The sequence below is a fragment of the Canis lupus genome, chromosome 8, assembly GCF_003254725.2.
Source record: "Canis lupus dingo isolate Sandy chromosome 8, ASM325472v2, whole genome shotgun sequence".
In the NCBI taxonomy this organism is placed as follows: Eukaryota; Metazoa; Chordata; class Mammalia; order Carnivora; family Canidae; genus Canis; species Canis lupus.
Window position 1 is genome coordinate 41,911,978 of NC_064250.1, and position 20,850 is coordinate 41,932,827.

Here is a 20,850-nt window from a genome sequence, read left to right on the forward strand (position 1 = left end):
TGGAACTTTCAGCTCCACCTATCCCCCTTCCCCCAACCTCTGTGGAAGAGAAAGAGACTGGTAACTGGTTAATTGCCAGTGGCTGATGCTTTAATCAATAATGCTTATGTAATGGAGTCTCTACAAAAATCTCTGAATGATAGGGTTTGGAGAGCTTCTGGGTTGGTAAAACACATCAAGGTGCTGAGAGGGTGGTGTGCCTTGGAGCCCTCTCCCATTTTTTTTTTTTTAAGATTTTATTTATTTATTCATAAGAGACACACAGAGAGAGGCAGAAATAACAGCCAGAGGGAGGGACAGGCTCTCCACAGGGAGCTTGATGCAGAACTCTCCCAGGACCAGGGGATCACTACCTGAGCCAAAGGCAGACGCTCAACCACCAAGCCACCCAGGTGCCCAGAGCCCTCCCCCATCTTTTCCTGAGTTGTATCTTTTATTTTTTGTAATAACTTGGTAATAGTAAGTAAAGTGCCTTACTGAGTTCTGTGCACCATATTAGTGAAATTATTGAATTTGAAGAGGGGTGTGTGGGAACTCCTGATTTGTAGTTGCTCAGTTGGTCAAAAGTAGTAGTAGTAGTAGTAGTAGTAGTAGTAGTAGTAGTAGTCCCAGAGTTCCAGAACTTGTGATTAATGTCCCAAGTTGGGAGGGCAGTCTTGTGGGTCTGAGCCCTTAAACTGTGGGGTCTGAGCTAATTCCTGGTAGTTAAGTGTCAGATACACAGTTGGTGTATATAAGGAATTAAACAATTGCATGGTATGGAAAACCCAAACATTTGCTATCAGAAGTGTGGTGAGTAAAAACAGTTCATAAACATAAAAGGCTACCAGCATCACAAAAAAGAAAACTAGTCATTGTGGTACCTCCTGATATAAGAATAGTCAAGTCTGAATGTGATCAAGCTTTCAGATCCAACTACCAGTTTACAACATATACAGAGAAGAGACGAATATGTAAAACCACACCAGCAATATCCAAACTGGGAAATGACAGAATAAATGATTGTTGGAGTTAGAGGAGGAACTTTTGGATTAAAAGAGATTTGAAAGTTATTATTGCCTTCATCATCTTATACCTTGCCTACATTACCTGTATACCTTAAACTTACACAATGTTATATGCCAATTATATCTCAATAAAACTGGGGAAAAAAGATATATTGGTCAAAAGCAATGTGATGAACTTACATGGATCTTAAATAAATCATTAAAAAGAACAGAAGCATAAACATATGAAGCCACTGAAAGTCTGAACACTGAAATATATTTGATGCTAACATTATTAAAGACATTCATTTACTGAGGTTGGCCAAATGAAAGGTACTCTTTAAAATGTCAATGACTAACCTTCAACTAACAAGCCAAAAAGAAGTTGGAAATGAGGAGGTAAAATTTTAGTTCCTTTAATGGAATTATGTTTCTTCCTTTTTTTTTTTTTTAAGATGTTATTTTTAAGTAATCTCTACACTCAATGTGGGGCTTGAACTCAACAACCCCAAGATCAAGGGTTGCATGCTCTACTGACTAAGCCAGCTACGTGCCCCTGGAATTACATTTCATAATTCACAAGGAGCCTTTATGAAGGTCATTGGAGGATAGGGGTTGAAATTTATATTGTTTTTACTTTTCTAGTCTGTTCTCCACAGGCTGAAAGAGTGTGGTCATCTGGCTGCCACATGGATTGCATTCTGAGGTGTGGTGATAGGGTCAGGTGGAATAAAAAATACCAGTTCTCTTTTGACAAACTGCCCTTTGGAGAGTTTCTCATGGTGAGTCAGAGAATGGAGCTGGGTCTGTACTGTGGGGTCACATTTCATTTGTGCTATTACAGGACTACTTGACCCCTATTTGGATTTTTTTTGGGGAAGATTAATCAGTTAGGAAAGCTTTTTGCTGCAAGTAACTGAATACCCACAGAATAGTGAGTTGGTGGTCGTGGGCACTGATTCTGCCACTCAGTGATGATAGGGAGACTTAGGGCTGGTGCATTTTTAGGCATCTTGTCCAGTCAGTGGGAAAGGAGAGGACTAGCTATATGTTTTATTAGGAAAATATGTTTTTCCCAGAATGTCTCTTGCCCTCTTTTGGATTCCTTTTCATCCTTTGGAATTGTCCTGCAGATTTCTCACTGGACCACCCCTATATACAGGGTAGGGTGGGGAAAGGAGGGGAAGAGATTGTTATAATAAGCATGATGAGTTTCCTGGGGCTGGTTAACATTGTTGCCTGGATAAAATTGGAGTTCTCATGGTAAGAAGAAAAAAGAAGTGGGAATGGATGTTTGTAGGTAATTAATAGTGTCTGTCACCTCTGGGACTGTTTCTGGACTTAGAGAAGAGGTAAAAGCATGAAAATATGAGACTCAAATATGTCTTAGCTTTATGTATGCCTTTGTATGTAGCAGTGTCTTCATTTTGTGCCTATAAGCAAGCTATCAGATCAGTAGAAATGAGAACGTGAATTGAAGGATTATTCTGAGGAAGGTTGAAGGATTTGTATAAAGAAGTGCCTTAGTAGCTCAGTCGGTTAAGTGTCTGACTCTTGATTTTGGCTTAGGTCATGATTTCAGGGTTGTGAGATAGCCCTACATCGAGCTCCATGCTGGGCATGGATCTTGGTTAAGATTCTCTCTCTCCCTGTAGCTCTCTTCACCCCCCACCCCTCTCCTTGTCTCTCTCTGAAGAAAAAAAAACAACCCAATTTGCATATAGAGAACTTAATGTAAATGATAAAAAGTAGAATATAATTTTAATTTTTAAATAATAAATTGCTAGATACCTTTTTATGAAGGAGGAAAAAAAAAGGAGTAAATAAAAATTGCTTAAGTTTAAAATGCATTTTGAAAAAAGAAAACCTTATAGATGATGTATTAAAAGCACTTTGGAAAGATTAGTTATGTATATATTTTTAAAGATTATTTCAGAGAGAGAGAGCATGCACATACACAATGGGGAAGGGCAGAGGGAAAGGGAGAGAGAGAGAGTCCCAAGCAGATTCTGTGCTGGAGCCTGCTGTGGTGGGGCTCTATTTCACCATCCTGAGTCCATGACCTGAGCTGAAAGAAACCAAAAGTCGGTCATTCAACTAACTGTGCCGCTCAGGCATCCCAATTAGGTATATGTTTTAAGGAGTTTATTTTTGGGATGCCTGGGTGGCTCAGCTGTTGAGTGTCTGCCTTTGGCTCAGGGCATGATCCCGGAGTTCTGGGATCGAGTCCACATCAGGCTCCTTCATGGAGCCTGCTTCTCCCTCTGCCTTTGTCTCTGCCTCTTTCTCTGTGTCTCTCATGAATAAATAAAATCTTTAAAAAAAAGTTTATTTTTACATATCTTTGAGAAGATAATCTAAAATAGTATGTTAAGGGACACCTGGGTGACTCAGCGGTTGAGCATCTGCCTTTGGCTCAGGGCGTGATCCTGGGGTTCTGGGATCGAGTCCCACACCAGATTCCTTGTAAGGAGCCTGCTTCTCCCTCTGCCTATGTCTCTGCCTCTCTCTGTGTTTCTCATGAATAAATAAATAAAATATTAAAAAAATAAAATAAAATAGTATATGTTAAGTGTGTTCACCATAGACTGAAATTATATCTCCAAACTTATTAATAATTACATAATAGTAGAATCTAGTGCTAAGGTATTCAGGGACTACCTCGGCAAGAGGGGATTGATAAGTAAGTAGAGTTCTGGATCTCCCTTTCTCATTGATTCAGAAGAGTCTGCTTAAGATCTGATATAGTTATAGGTACTCTATGCTTACATACATTGAGAATATGGATAGATAGATTAATCTAGTGACTGTACATTTGGCAACCATGAGAATTCTGGTATATATGAATTGAGTGAATACTGTATTATCTGTTTTGGAGGTAATTAGGAAAGGATGGAACCAGAGGTTAAGAATAAAAAAGGAAGGATGGTAAATAGTAATAGATGTTTTCAAAATACAATTTTGGAGGCAGCCCCAGTGGCGCAGCGGTTTGGCGCCGCCTGCAGCCCAGGGCGTGATCCTGGAGACCCGGGATCGAGTCCCACGTCGGGCTCCCTGCATGGAGCCTGTTTCTCTCTCTGCCTGTGTCTCTGTCTGTCTCTCTCTCTCTCTGAATGAATAAATAAATAAATCTTTAAAAAAAAATACAATTTTGGGAGAAATAAAATGGATAAAAGAAGGTAAAACTAGGTCTTAGAACTGCAAGTGGGTATGTGTATGAGGCAAACTGAAGGATGAAATAAGAGATGGGGTCTGAAACTCTGGAAGGTATAGACCGGGGGAAGTGGAATATCAGTTTGGGAATTAAGGAGATGGAAGTGGGCAGTCCTGAGTTGTCATGAAATCAGAATAGCTCTGAAAACTAGGAAGAAATGTAGTTCAACAGGAGAGGAAGACATTAAATAATCACGAATGTGTAGAATTGTAACTATTATAAGTCCATGCACAAAGGAGAGGTTTATGTTGTATTGATACTATGTGGAAGCAGTGGTCAAGCTTAGATCTGAAGAGCTGCCTGTCACCTCTCAAGGTTTTAAGTATCCCATAGCTAGTGCCCTCCAATTCCCACCAGACTATTTAGAATGTCACTTTTTCTGAATAAATATATCAGGAGGGAGGCATATAGTGTTAGTGGCTATCCATGACTTTGGTTCATTAGAAAGATAATTACCAGTGTGGCCTTAAGACCATTTACTTATATATTTGTTGACATGAATCCAGGATCTGTGACCCAGGGGCAAACAATAGTGGGGAGAGAGAGACACTTTTTGAGATGGTTTCTTAAGTCTGGGTAGGTTTCACTTGAGTCTAATTTCAGCCACTTATCATTTGTGAATCTAGGTGAATTAGTGGGGAGATCTTGAAGAGGTTCTAAGATAGAGAATGAAATTAGTCATAAGTACTTATTAAAACAAAACTTTGGAATTTTCTGAAAGCTGTAAAGGACTAATAGATTCACACTGTTGTATTTATATCACAGTGCTGAACAAATCCATACTGAATTAATGAACAGGAAAATATTACATATGTACAAGCAGCTTTGAGGAACCATAAACTTCTATTTCAGCACATTTATGATGCTATATTTCAACTAGAATTTTGGAAAACTTTTTTTTTTTTTTTTTTTTTTTTTTACATTAAGCATGTGTTTTGTTTCAAGTTGTCATGTGGTCACTAATGTAAAGCATTTAACTTTCCTTTTATACAAGAGCTGTGAAGTAACAGGGGGAACTAATAACAAAAACCTGGAATAGATCCAGTTTTTTCCACTTCAGTGAATGGTAATTCCATTCCTCCAGATTCTCATCCAATTAGTCAAGAAATCCCTTCCAGCTCTTCTTTTGAACTCTACCTTAAGTTCACTTCTAATCAGCTGAGCTCTTCTCCAGGTCAAGTCACCATCATCTCTTATCTGGACTACTGTGCTTTCACCCATACCCCATGTACAGCCTCTTTTCCATTTTGGTAGAGTGATTCTTTAAAAAAAAAAAAAAGAAAGAAAAAGAAGTCAGATCATGTCAGTTCGGCTTTCAGGTTTCTTATTTTACTAAATAATATCTAAATAAAATACCATAGACCTAAGGATCTTATGTGACCTTGGCCCCTGGCTAGCACTCTGACCTCATTTCCTCTTATTCTCCCTCTTTTTTTTTTTTTTTTTTTTTAATTTTTATTTATTTATGATAGTCACAGAGAGAGAGAGAGAGGCGCAGAGACACAGGCAGAGGGAGAAGCAGGCTCCATGTACCGGGAGCCCAACGTGGGATTCGATCCCGGGTCTCCAGGATCGCGCCCTGGGCCAAAGGCAGGCGCCAAACCGCTGCGCCACCCAGGGATCCCTTATTCTCCCTCTTGTTTCCTGTGTTCTAGCTATGTTGGCACCCTTGTTTATTCCTCGATCACTCCAGGCAACCCAAGCCCTTGTTATATATAATTCTCTTTTCCTATACACCATTCCATTGGATATATCCCATGGTTCATTTTCTCATCTCCCTTAAACCATTGCTTCAGTTCACCTTATTAAAGAGACTTTCCCAGGCCACTTTACATAAAATAGTACTTGCCTCTATCTGTCACAGTCTGTTCCCTCATTCTGGCTCATTTTTCTTGAGAGCACTTAATACCTGATATATAGTATATATTTATTTGTTTGTGCCTCTCAGTAGACTGTAAGTTCCACAAGGGAAGCTTTTTTGTTTTTGTTTTTGTTGTTGTTTTTCAGTGTCACCTAGAATCGTGCCTGGTGTTTAGTAGATCCTCAATAAATGTGTTTTTTTTTTTTTTTTTTTTTTGAGATTTTATTTATTTATTTGAGAGAGAGACAGAGGGTGAGTGAGAGGGAGAATCTGAAGCAAACTGCACTGAGCACAAAGCCCAATGCAGGGCTTAATCCCACAACCTTGAGATCATGACCCAAGCAACCAAGAGTCAGACGCCTAACCAACTGAGCCACCCAGGCGCCCTTCACTAAATGTTTCAAATGAAGGAATCTTAAGTGCATACTTGAAAGGAATACTTTTTATGAAAAAGATGTCCACTAGATGGCATTGCTTTCAAACTTTCTGTAGTAAATGTCTGGGAACAAAAGATAGGATCTTTTCTGTTGTTCCTCTAACCAAGAAAGATACTTGTGATGAAGATTGTCACAATAAATTGCTATAATTAATATGAGGCATATAGATACTACATTTGTATTTGGTTTTTGATTTCTGTATTTTTTTAGATATCTTTTCTAAAATAAAAAAATACTTAGAAAACCTGATTATAGAAAATTATAGTGTATTGATATATAAATAACCATTTGATACAGTTATTTAGCATGGTAACTGTAAGTAAAGTCACTTTGTGTCCATACATTGACCACCTTCCTTCTGAGGGGCCTTAATGGAATGAGAGAGCCTTTTACCACTCAAGGCACCAGCTGAAATTCAGCCTAGTGTTGAAAGCAGAAAATTATTATTGTCTGTCAGCTATTCAGTTGTTGTTGCCAATGAGTTAGGTACTCACTGACTGAGATAAGTACTCAGTACCTAATCAACTGGGCGACCAGTTTTGGAAAACTTGCAGGTTTTTGGCAGATGTTGCCATACCTATCCTATTAAAAATTAGTGGGTTGCAAGCATCAGAGCTTTTATTTTAGCTGACTTCTCTGACCAGCTCCAAACTCAGCAAATAGTTACTTTAATCAAGAGACTTAGACGTTTTCCTCAAATCCTTAAAATGTACCTGTCCTGAGTGTGCCAATGTCATTCCATTTCTTCCTGCTTTCATCTCTTGTTGCCGCCTTTTTTCCACCCTGTGTGTCTCTCACAGGCGCTTTCCCTGAATGTTCATTTGATCCATTTTGTTCTCAGCCTGTACACATCTTTTGGTAAAGTAATTTTTCCTTCTCCTGTTCAACCTAATGATGCCTTTTTTTTCAATTATTCAAAATATACTTAAAAATATTATTGACCAGTTTTATTTTTCTCTTTCTCTATTTTAGATTTTTCTTTTTCACTTCTGGTTATAAATTATGTGAGAAACTTCTTTTGTTTATCTCCTTAAAGTTCTCAGCCTCTCCTTAGGACTCATTAACTATGTAGAAATGAAAACACTGTTCTTTGTACGTTTGTATCTTTAAATGGAACACAAAGTATAGGGTGATTCTTGTGTTTATAGTCCTTCCCCCCCCCCCCCCCCCGCCCCCAGTCATCCTTGGATGGTTAAGTACCAGGCTGATAAAGTATCATTTTAAGTAGGAGACAATTTACTCAAAGATTTACACTTTTATATCTTTAACCAGAAATATTTGAAATTTCTAGTACTGAGCTCCATGTCCTAAGCTTTTATTGATGATATTTGCATCTGTTTGGCCTTGCCACTGTCCTACACTTGGCCTACCCCATGCATTAGATCAGGCCTTGAGTTCGGAATTAGAAAATCATTTTTTCTTTACTAAGGAAATATTGGACAACATCCATTTGTTTAGAAAATAATATCCTAAAAAAACAAAACAAAAAAAAAAAAAAGAAAGAAAATAATTTCCTGTTTACCAAGAAGGTATTGGGTAGCATTTATTTTGTATGTATTAAGTTTTAATTGAGAAAGCATATTTTTCTGTTCTAAGACATGGAGACTTAACTGATACTTGATTGTTACAATGATAATATTATATATTTGTTCAAATATATTTCATTCATGATGATGAAATAATTTTTCTTATTTACTAAACATATAGTCAAATTACCATTTATTGAAAAACGTATCTATTTCTAGAAAGATAAACCTCAGGACATTGTTGTGTACTTAACCTTAGATGAGATCTGAAAGGACTTGCTGGCCTCATGCTCTGACTGCTAACCTCTCTTAGTTTTTATAAAGGAAGGCTTACTATCTAAAATAATATATTAAGGCATTTTGCTTATACCTACTCTATTTTTGTTCTGTGTTACTTGTGGCTTATGAGTTTCCTAAGTAAAATTCATTAGACATTCAGCATTCCAGCCTTAAATATCATTAACTATTTTCACTTGTGCAATTTTTCTTCCCTACAGACTGGTTGAGATAGCAGAATCTCGTTTTCCCAGATATTTTAACACTGAAGAGAAATTACTTTTGACAAGCAGTAAAGTTCATCTTTATCGGGAACTCAGCTGTGATGCAGTTCTGCAAAGGTATGATGCTTTAGATTTTGGTAATACTTTGAAGATTTATTTTTTGTTTTTTATGTTTTTAGCTTCTGAGTGAAAAAGTTTCTGCATATGTATTAGGGTTATGGGAAATAATTATTTCAGTGTTCTTTATTTGCTATAACCTATTGGATAAGACATTTCTTTAAAAATGAAAACAACATATTGAATGAGTGAAATGTTTTAGATTTAATTATTTAAGTGATGTATTAATTACCTATTCCATTAACAGGTTACTCCCAATATTCAGCAGCTTATTATATTTTTTAAAGATTTTATTTATTCATGAGAGACACACACATACAGAGAGGCAGAGATATCGGCAGAGGGAGAAGCAGATTCCATGCAGAGAGCCTGTTGCGGGACTTGATCTTGGGTCCCTAGGATCCCTGGGCCAAAGGCAGGTGCTAAACCACTGAGCCACCCAGGGATCCCCTATTCAGCAGCTTAAAAAGGCAAACATGTATTATCTCATGTAGTAGCAGAGGCTTAGGTATCTGGGAGTGGTTTAGCTGAGTGGCTCAGGGTTGCAGAAGAGGTTGCAGTCAAGCTGTCAGCCAGGACTATGGTCATCTCAAGGCTCAAACAGGGCTGGAGAATCTTGGAGAATTCCAGGGCCACTGGAAGGCCTCCCTTCCTTACTGTCCGTTGGCCAGAGGCCTCTGTTCCTTACCATGTGGTCCTTTCCATAGAGCTGTAACAACATGGCAACTTGCCTTCCCCAGGGAGAGTGATTTGAGAGAGTGGGCAAGTGAGAGAGAGCCCAAGAGGGCAGCTGTAGTCTTTTATAACCTACTCTCAGTAGTGACATCTCATCATTTTGTCATATGCTGTTGGTTATACAGACCAACCCTGGTAATTGTGGGAGGGGACTGCACAAGGCTGTCAATACCAGGTGGGAGTAAATGGGGGCTGATAACAAGCAATTTTACCCTAAAAGTAGCAGGATCGTAGGAGAACCAGAGAAAGAAACCAAATGAAAACATTTTGGTACATTTTCAAAAGAGTGCTATATGTATAAAAGAGCTGGAGATAAGTTATGATTATTGAATACTCGCAATCATTACTGTAATTTAGGGAAGCATTGTTTTTAAGTTGGTTCATCTTTGTAATACTCCATTTTATATTATATCTTAAATTTATCCACTATTTTGCAAATTCTGCTCTTATAGGATTGAATCTTTGGAAGAAGAAATTATTTCCAAGGGAGTTAAACTTGTAATTATTGACTCTGTTGCTTCTGTGGTAAGAAAGGAGTTTGATACACAACTTCAGGGCAACATGAGAGAAAGAAACAAGTTCTTGGCAAGAGAAGCGGCCTCCTTGAAGTATTTGGCTGAGGAATTTTCAATCCCGGTAAGTTTTTTTCTTTTTTTCTTTTTCTGTGTTTTCTTTTATGTTAAGTTCACTAACCTATAACATCAACTAATATCATTAGAAGAAAATGTAAAACAGATGATGTATTAAAGATAGCATGGTCTAATTGCTATAGCAAATACCACCATCTTCTTAAATTTGTTCAACTGTTGAGGTTATCTTTTTCACAGCTGGAGTCGGGAGCAGATTTAACGTTGTTTGTAAAAATTCCTTTAGTCAGTCTTTTTCTTCCATCTCATTGTTGACTCTCTGTGTATGCTTTGTATTACTTTTTAAACACCCAGGTCAATATGAACTACTAGAACTATATGAAATTGCCTAGATCTATTCCTGTCATTTCTTCTATGGCAATATTTGTCAGTTATAAATATTTTAGATTTAGATACTATATTATAATGTTCAGTGCTGTCTTATACACTGTAGCATTTGGTTTGCTATCACATTTTAGTGTGTTGGGAGTGACGGTATTGAAAATATCAGTAAGGAAACCTTGAGAGATTACTGTTGACACCACTTTCCATAGTGGGATGGTGATGAGTAAATCTGAAGATGCGGGTATCTTGCAAGGGTTTGTGGTGGGTAAGCTATAAGGTGTGTGTACTGATTGCTTTCCTATTAGCAGTGCAGAGGAGAGTTCTGTTTATTCTGCAGCCTCACCAACATTTAGTATAGTTAGACTTTTCTTTTTTTTTTTTTTTTATAGTTAGACTTTTCAATTTTAGCCAGACATCATCTCAGCAGAAGATAAGAAAATTCTTTAAACTGAGATAAAATTTAATTATGATTTTATAATTTTTAGATTCGTGTTTGGAAATGAAAATGAAATTTAGATTCGTAATGGAAAATTAAAAGTTTGGATCTTTATAATATGTACCAATGCTGTAAACTACCACACAGCCTTTGAGATTTATAAACCCAAGCAGGAAGTCAAAGTAGAAAATGTGGCATATAAAAAGTTCTACATTTCTTAATGGCTTTTTAATTCATATTTTGGATTATATGATGTAATTCCTGGTGAAGTCAAGGGCTGTAAAGTTTATCCTGGATGACACTCATCTTTTAAACTTTATTGTAGTTGATTAAAATGATAATTCCAAATCCATGTTTTCCCTGGCCAAGGGAATTTTTAAAAATTTTGTAGGGTTATTTGATTAAATGGAAAAGTTAAGTATGTATGCTTATTTTATTAATTCATACTGGTTGCTTGAGTTAATCCTATGCAAAATATGAAAATTCACTTTTTAAAAGTTGTATTTGTTTACTTTTAAATAAATTGTAATTGTAGGCTAGTATTTCTCAGTTTTTTCTGAGGTAATTTATTTTCCTGAGTGAGAAAAGGGCTCTGCTTTTCTTTGTTTTTATTAGTGCCCTCTGAAAAAGTAGGTACTTATTCCAACTCTTTGTCTTTGCCTTTGTTTTTCTCTTTGGAGATAAATGTAGAATATAATATGCACTTCTGTAACACAGGATAGTAGTGGTTCTTTTTTTTTTTTTTTTTTTTTTTTGATGGTAGTGGTTTTTGTGACAAGTTATTGTTGGTTTTAGAAGGATTTTGAAAAATACTTCCTTTGGGAAGTGTGGGGATTTTCCTGGCCTAATTACCTCATTTAAATGAAAAATCTTGAACTTTTAGGTTTTTGAGCTGTACTTTGAATAAGCGACTTCACATGAAGCTAACTAGCTGAAAACAATATGTGACTATCTAATTTATCCCTTACAAAATTGCAGACTGTATGCCTCTTTATAGTTCCTTAACATACCAACAAACATTCTCACCTCAAGAAGTGTTTGTTATTCCTAGTCTGGAATATTTCCCCTACAAATATCCATATGATTTCTTCTCTCCTGTCCTCTTATTAATGAGGACTTTCCTTACCATGTAAGTGTTAACCACACTCCTTGCCTTCCTATCTCCCTTATCATGCTTGGGATGTTTCTTCATTACAGTTTTCACCCTCTAGCATGTTATATATTTATTATAATTGTGTGTTTGTCTCCTCCACCCCTTAGACTGGCCACCGGAACTGTCTACTTTGTTCACTACTTTATTCTCAGCAGAAACAGTGCCTAACACATAGTAGGCACTCAGTAAATATTTTTGAATGTATGAATTGCAGATATTGCTTTTCTCTTTGGACTTGAATTAATTTTATATATATTGGTACTACATTTAAATTTTTAATATTTGCTTTTAACCTTTTTTTGATCCTATTTTTAATATTGTTTATTATTTCTAATAGTAATAAAAGATAATATTAGATAGCAGAATGTCATTATATGGGAGCTGTACTCAGATTACACTGGCATTTGATAGAAAGAAAAAGAATTCTTAAAATTCTTAAGCTTGGAAAAGGCTTTAGAGATCTATATAGTATCAGAAAGCCAGGAAGTTAAAAAGATTCTATATAAGTTTAGTAGAACTATGATAAGTGAATGTCCAATGTCTTCTAGTTGTGGGCAGGAAGCCAGGCATTCCAGTCTGCCCTCGGGCTGTGGATCTGAGATGGTGGATAGGGTCAAGACCATGTCTGGTACTTTGACACTCTAGATATCATTTCCTTAGGTGATAGTATGAGTACTTTATTGAATTTTAAAATTTCTTTTCGGTGAACATGCAATGCTTTTAATATGTGGGGAAAAGTTTAAAAGTATAATCTGTACTTAATTTTGAATGTCACATTGTATGTGCTTCCATATGTTTGTATGCAAGGATCCTTACATTCATGAAGATTTCAATCTTCTCTCTTAGTGATTGATAGAACTAATAGACAAAAATGTTAGCAAATTAAATCTAGAAAGTCAGAAGACCTGAATAACACCACAAATTTGATCTAATTGACATTTATAAAACATTCTACTCACTGCGGGCAGAAAATGCATTTCTTTCAAGTACACATGAGATATTCACCAAGATAGACAGTATTCTGGGCCATATAATAAAACTCAACAGATTTAAAAGACTGAAATGGTACAGTGTATGTTTTTTGATCCATAAAAAGAATTAAATTAGAAATCACTAATCTAAACATATCTGGAAAATCCCTAAATATTTGGTAGTTAAGCAAACACTTCTAAATAACCTATGTTAAAGAATAAATCACAAGAGAACTTAGAAAATATTTTGAAGTAAATCAAAATGAAAATACAACATATCAAAATTTGTGAAATGTGGCTAACTCAGTGCTTATAGGGAAATTTATACAATTAAATGCTTATACAGAAAAGAAAGTGACAAATCAATGATCTAAGTTTGTAAGAAATAGAAAAAGAAGAATAAATTAAACTCAAAGTATACAGAAGGAAGGAGATAATAAAAATAAGAGCAGAAATCAATGTAATTGAAAACAGAAAAACAAACAAAAAAGAAAACAAAAACAATGGAGAAAAAAATCTCAATGAAATAAAAAGCTAGATCTTTGAAAGACCAATAAAAGTGATAAAACTTTACCCGAAACTTTACCCAAATTGACCAAGAGAAAAAGAAAAAAACAAACTAGTAAAGTCAGGAATGAAAGAGGGAATATCCCAATATATCCTCTAGACATTAAATGATAATAAAGGAATGTATGAATAGCTTTGTTCTATTAAGTTTGATAACTGAGATGAACAAATGCTTTGAAAGACACAAATTACTTACTGAGGAAGAAATAGATAACCTAAATCATCCTTTATCTGTTAGAAAAGTTGAATTTGTAGTTTAAAATCTTGCAAAGAAAACTCTAGGTCCAAATGATATTATTGGTAATATCTACCAAAAATTTAAAGGAGAAATATCAATTCTATACAAGTCTTCCAGAAAATATACAAGAAAACTACAGACCAATATCCATTATAAACATAAACACAGAAATCCTTAACAATATATTAGCAAATTAAATCCAGCAATAAATTGAGTGGAGCTTATTTCAGGAATATAAGGTGGATTTTGAATGCAACATCAAACTATAAAATCTGGGGATCCCTGAGTGGCTCAGCGGTTGAGCGCCTGCCATTGGCTCAGGGTGTGATCCTGGAGTCCCGGGATCAGGCCCTGCGTCGGGCTCCCTGCATGGAGCCTGCTTCTCCCTCTGCCTGTGTCTCTGCCTCTCTCTCTCTCTCATGAATAAATAAATAAATAAATACAATCTTTAAAAAAAAAATAAACACATAAAATCCATCACATCAACATATTAATAAAAGATGATTTCAGTAGATGCAGGAAGGAAAATCAGTTAACAAAACTCATCAGCTGTTCATGATGAAAATTCTCAATAAAGCCAGAGTGGAAGGGAACTTTCTCAACTTGATAAAGGGCATCTACAAAAACCTTCAGCTAACATTATACTTAACAGTAAAATACAATCTTTCTTCCTAAGATTGGGAGCATGGATAAGATAGCCTACTCTTACCATTGTAATATAATGTACTATAGATCCTAGCCGATATAATATGGCAAGAAAAAGAATTCAAGTACATTTAGGTTAGGAAAGAAGAAATAAGACTATCTTTATTCATAGATTGTATAATTTTAGTAGAAAACCTAAAGATTCTACACAAAAAAAGAAAGCTACTAGCTACTATGAGTCAATATATAGAAATCACTTGTTTTTCTATATGCTGGCAATGAACAATTGGACATTGAAATAAAAAACCTGTACCTTTTATAAGAGCACCAAGAACATGAGATACTTAGTGATGAATGTGACAAAATATATATTTTTTATGCTGAAAACTACCGAACATTGATAAGAGAAATCAAAGAAGACCTAGGTAAATGGAAACATATCATGCTTATGGACTGAAGAATCAGTACGGTCAAGATGTCATTTCTTTCCAAATGGCTCTATGTGTTTAACACACAATCTCGGTCAAAATCCCAGTAGGCTTTTTGGTAGAAATCAATAAGGCAACTGAAATTTATGTGGAAAAGCAGAAAATTGAGAATAGCCAAAGCAGTTTATAAAAAAGGGAGTATCGAGGACTTTCACTCTCAGAATTCAAGACTTAAAAAAAAAAGAAAAAAAAAAAAGAATTCAAGACTTAACATAAAGCCACAGTTATTAAGAGAGCATTGTATTGGTGATAGGGTGGATTCTCAGATCAGTGGAACAGAAAAGAGAGTCCAGAAAATAAGTAAATTTATAGTCAGTTAATTTTGAACAAAGAAGATAAGATAATTCAACAAAAAAGGGATAGTTTTTCAATAAATGGTACTAAAACAATTGGATCTCTGTTTGTAAAAAATAAACCTTGACCAATTCTTCATATTATTACACAAACCTAATTCCAAATGAATCATCCACTATAACATAAAACCTAAAATTATAAAGCTTCTAGAAGAAAACACAAGAGAAAATCTTTGTCACTTTGAGCAAGGCAAAGATTTCTTAGTGATACAAAACACATGAACTGTAAAATATATTAACAGTCCTACTCTTTGCAGATACTTTTAAGAAAATGAAGAGACAAAGCACAGATTATCAGTTAATATTTGTACAATTTATATGTTAAAGTACTGATAACTAGAAATAAAAAGAACTATGAAAACTCAGTAACAGTCTAATTTTTTAAATGGCAAAAAATGGAATAAACACTTAGAAGAAGACATATAGATGGCAAATAAGCACATGAAAAGATGCTCAATTATTAGTCATTAGAGAAATGCAGATTAAGATCACAATTAAATACTGCTACATGCCTATTAGAATAATTCAAAAAAAACCAAAAAACCGGGCACCTCGGTGGCTTAGTTGGTTACATGTCTGCCTCTGGCTCAGGTCATGATCTTGTCCTGGAATCATGTCCTGGAATCGAGTCCCACATTGGGTTTCCTGCTCAGTGGGGAGTCTGCTTCTCCCTGTCCCTCCCCTCTCTCATACTCAAGAGCTCTCACTCTCTCTCTCAAATAAATAAAATCTTAACAACAAAAAACAAAATCCTGATTCTACCAGATGTTGATGAGGGTGTGGAGCAGCTCCAACTCTCATCCATGCTGATGGAAATGCTAAGTGGTATAGCCACTCTGGAAAATACTTTGACATTTTTTTGTAAAGTTAAACATTTTAACTATGTGACCCAGCAATCTTTCTTCTAGGCATTCTGTTTTTTATGCAAAGAAATTATATTCTATCCCTGTAAAACTCTGTATGAAAATGTTTTTAGTACTTTTATTCACAATTACCAAACACCATGAACAGCATGAATTTTATCAGCTGGTGAATGGATAAAGAAATTCATATTCAAATAATTCAATATTCATATAGCAGATTACCACTCAGCAATAAAAAGGAATAAACTACTGATACAAATAGCAGGGGTGGGTATCAAAAGCATTGTATTAAATGAATGAAGCCAGACTGAAATTACTATATTTTATGTGATTTGTTTTAGGATATTCTGCAAAGGGCAGATCTATGGAAGTGAGAATTAGGTTTGTGGTTTCAGGGGCTCAGAGTGGGAAGATGAGGAGATTGATTACTAGTGAGTATGAGGAAACTTTTTGGCATGATGGGAGTGGCCGATATCTTAATTGTGGTGTGGCTAGATGAGTATGTAAGTTCCTCGAAACTCAGAACTATCACCCAAACAGGGTTTGTTTTTTAAATTATGTGTTAATTTTTCCTTAAGAAGAAACAACAAAAAGCAAATGAAGCACTTATGCTAGAGGATCTCTTATGATTCAGAATTTTCTTCTCTGGTTTTAACTTTCCGTTACTGTAAGGAAAAAGAATTACCAAGTGTGCTTAATCAGTGAACTTTATTTCAGCAGTTCAAGCTTTGGCCTAACAGTCTTCTTTTTAAAAAATTGCTGTTGTCTTCAGAATTTATGGGACAATATCAAGTTGTTGAAGTTTTATTTCATGTTGCATTATAATAGCCTCAAAATCAGTTTTGTAGATTTTTTTTACAGTTGAGTTGTAGGAGCAAGTTGTTGAAGACTTCTAGGTAAGAAACAACCCAACTGGTCCTTAGCCTCTTGCTAATTCTTCTTTCTGAAACGTGTTTCCTTTTTTTTTTTTTTTTTAACTAATATCTTTGTCTATGAAGTGATATATTTGGACAATTTGTGAGCACTGCCAGCATATTAATGACTGTTGGAAATATAGTAATCCCTAACGATAATGCCAGGGCAAATTTTTAAAAAGCTGAAATGTCTCAGTTTGAATTCAGATAGTTTTAACCTCAGAAGTTAAGTCACTAACTTGTATTTTAAATTCATGCTCTTTTTGGAGATGATTAATTTATAAGAATGTAAGAAGAAACATCCTCCCTGAGGATTGAAGATAAATTGATCTCTCAAGGTCTTCTTTTATTTTATTAGTTTTGTGGAAAGTCACAAAAAGCAGCTCTTTGGAGTAGTTTATTTTATTTATTTATTTATTTATTTATTTATTTATTTATTTATTTATTATTTATTATTTATTTATGATAGTCACACAGAGAGAGAGAGAGAGAGAGAGGCAGAGACACAGGCAGAGGGAGAAGCAGGCTCCATGCACTGGGAACCCGACGTGGGATTCGATCCCGGGTCTCCAGGATCACGCCCTGGGCCAAAGGCAGGCGCTAAACCGCTGTGCCACCGAGGGATCCCTGGAGTAGTTTATATAGGATATACTATTCACTACTTTTTTTACTTTAATAGGGTGAAGAAGAAGTAGTATGTAGCACAAAAAATTCTAAATTTTAGGGACTTTTAGGTCCCCCAGAGGTGTTAAAGTTCTGACATTTGGTGGCCATGGGTGACTTGATCCTCTTTCAAAGTTTGGAGATGTTCAGGTAGTAACTTGGGAACATATTCCAAGCAAGTGTAAGTTGAGGAAGACCAAGGCAAGGCCATTTCCCCTTCTAACATTTTGTTATACTGATATCTTTTCAAAGCTTTTTGTGATTGGTCACAATAGGACTTACACAGCTTTCTTTTATGACATTTGTGAAATATTTGATTGATTTCACCATATTTGGTACACTAATAAAGTATGTCATTATATTTTAAGCTTCAGTTCATGTTCTTGTCTTATTTTTATTTTTTATTTTTATTTTTTAAGAGAGGGAGAGGGTGAGGATGGGCAGGAGCAGAGAGACAATCCGAAGCAGGCTCCACAGCCAGCAGGAGCCTGACTCAGGGCTGGATCTCACCATCCTGAGATTATGACCTGAGCTGAAATGAGGAGCTGGATGTTTAACTGACTGAACGATCAAGGCTCCCCGCATGTTCCTGTCTTAAGACAGAATGGTAGCAGATAAAAGTTTTCAGGAGACGCAGAGTCTATTTTTACTACTTAATTGAAGTGTTTACATAATTATTTAATTTCTTGGGACTTCACAGACATGACTCCTCTAAAAGTTTAGGTAATAGAGAATAATATTCACATTCATCCCCTTGATATTACTGGGATGCCTTAATCTAGTGCACACATTAGACGTATTTGATTAGATCCATTTATTTCATTGTCCATGAAGAAGACTATTTGCTTCAATATGGGTAGTCTTACAGCTTTCAGAAGGGGTAAACTTGTACTATGCTAAGTGTGTTCAAGTTAGGAAGCATTTATTTTATAATATGGCAGCCCAGGAAACCCAATATTAAAAAAATACATAGTGTCGATAAGCCTGGTAGATCTAATTTATTAATACTGTTTTGAGAGACATAAACAGTTCAGAGAATATGCAGTAGAGACATGTGTGATGGGATCACCAAGTTGGATTTTTGCTGCCAATTACGCTTCTGAAAATTCCAACAACCACCATGCTGTGGTGCAGTCCTATATTCTAGCCCTATTCCTCTAACAAGAAACAAATCGTTTACACCATTTCAGCAAATTTATTTTCACCAACATCTTAGATCTTCAGTTCACTTGCATTTCAGGTCTTATCTCTACTTGCTGAAGGGAAAGCATTGTTTTCTTCGTCACTGATCTCCAAAGCAGTGTGTTCATATGGTGGACATAAGATGATACGTTGCGGTGTTGGAATAAAACATTGGAAACATCCATATTTACTTTTTACCTTCTATTTCTAAAACTTATATTTTATATATGTTTTTAAATGTACATAAAGTATTAGGACAGTAGAACCTCTGTATACCTTAATAAAGACACATTAGAGGTAAATTTTGTTTTCATGAATAATCAGTAGTGGTTCACTGCTCTGGTTCACAGAATTTCAGGTAAGTAAGTAGAGGATACATACACACACATACATACACACAGACTTTAATGCCTTTTTTTTTTTTTTAATGTCTGTGGAAGTTTTCTGTCTCTGATAAGTCAATTTTTGCCAAAACTTACTTCAAAGAGAGTTTTTACTTGCTTAAGGATTTTGGGTGAAAACATTTTTTCTCACAAACTTTTACAATATTAGAATTGTACTTTATAGTAGTTTTTACCATGGGCTTTGGAGTCAAACAGATCTGGGTTAGAATTCTGATTTCTCCATCAGTATAACTTAACTTTTGTATCTTTAAGTTTCCTGATGTATAAAATGGGACTTGCCCAACTTTAAAACAGTGGTATAGTGATAGTCTTCAGTAGATAGTAGAAAAGTTAGAGGGTGGGGCGCCTGGCTGGCTCAGAGGAGCATGAGACTCTTGATCTCAGGGTTGTAAATTTGAGCCCCATGTTGGGTGTAGAGATTACTTAAATAAATAAATAAACTTTAAAAAAGTTAAAGGATGACTTAGAAAAAAGGTATTCCCCAGATAGTAGAAACTGGTTGTTCTTTTGAATTAAATACTTAGCACAGAGGCTCACCCACAGCTTAACAAATGATTAGTTGAAAAAAGCTGTAAGCTTATAACTAATATTTAACACCTTCATTTTACAGATGAGAGAATCTTACTGTCTATCTCTCTTCCAGAAACAGTAATACTTTGTTTCCCATTTGCTTGCTCCAGGACTTTCAAATGCCAGTGGGCATGTTCTCATTTTGTCCTATTAGCTCATGTAGGCCACTGGCAGCATACTTTTTCTAAGGGCCAGATGGTAAGTTTTTAGGCCTTGTGGGCTGTGCTGTCTCTGGGGCAACTACTCAGCTCTCCCATTACAACTTGAAAGTAGCCATAAGCCATTTGCAAACAAATGGGTATGGTTGTGGTTCAACAAAACTTTGATTACAAAAACAGATGGAGGGCCAGATTTGACCCATGGGTCATAGTTTGCCAACCCCTGATCTGGACCCTTCTCCCTTCTCTCTAGGCTAAGCACTCAGTACTGGTGCTACCACAAGTCCAGAAGTTTATGGGATTAGGAGGAAGGGAATAGAACAGTGTGCTCCTAAAGCAGTGTTTCCTCAAACTAGTTTAAGGCATTGACCCAATTTTAAATGCAAATAATATTCTCATGAACCCCCATTATTGACTTCAGTTTCATTTTAATATCACAGAAATAGATAGAATTATAAAACAAGCTAATAACTTTTCATATCAAATCACACCATGAAACCTAAAAGTGGGTTGCATTTACAAATGACACAATACTATTCAAATTCATTACTCTGTTAAAGATGATAATTTGCTAAATCAAATTATTGCTTGCAATATAAACAAGTTAACTTATGGTACAGGGTCTTTTGCATTGCATCTATATAAAAATATAAATATAGTCTCTACATATAGAACTACAGTAGAATATACATATATAGTCTATATATGAACTGCAATAGAATATACATACATATATACTCTATATATATACACATACCTATATATGTATGTTCTACTGTCGTTCATATGATGACTCCACTTTCCCACCTCTTTTCTCTATTTGAGCTACTACAGAACCTTCTTCTGTTTGGAAAGGGTGACGTTATTTGGCCCTCACCTGGGTATGAATGCATATATG

At 35.6% G+C, this 20,850-nt stretch overlaps 1 protein-coding gene across 14 annotated transcripts in view; it reads left to right on the top strand.

Annotated features, from left to right (window-relative positions):
- The window catches only part of RAD51B (RAD51 paralog B), an 817,007-nt gene that overhangs the window by 28,531 nt on the left and 767,626 nt on the right, over window positions 1–20,850 (top strand). For all 14 annotated transcript variants that reach the window (XR_007412387.1, XR_004818334.2, XR_004818333.2 and 11 more), the window contains 2 exons: window positions 8,522–8,641; window positions 9,829–10,012. Coding sequence is in view for 10 of the 14 variants with exons in the window: in XM_049113293.1 (XP_048969250.1) it covers window positions 8,522–8,641; window positions 9,829–10,012 (304 nt within the window). In the remaining 4 variants the exon portion in view is untranslated. The remainder of the gene's footprint in view (window positions 1–8,521; window positions 8,642–9,828; window positions 10,013–20,850) is intronic.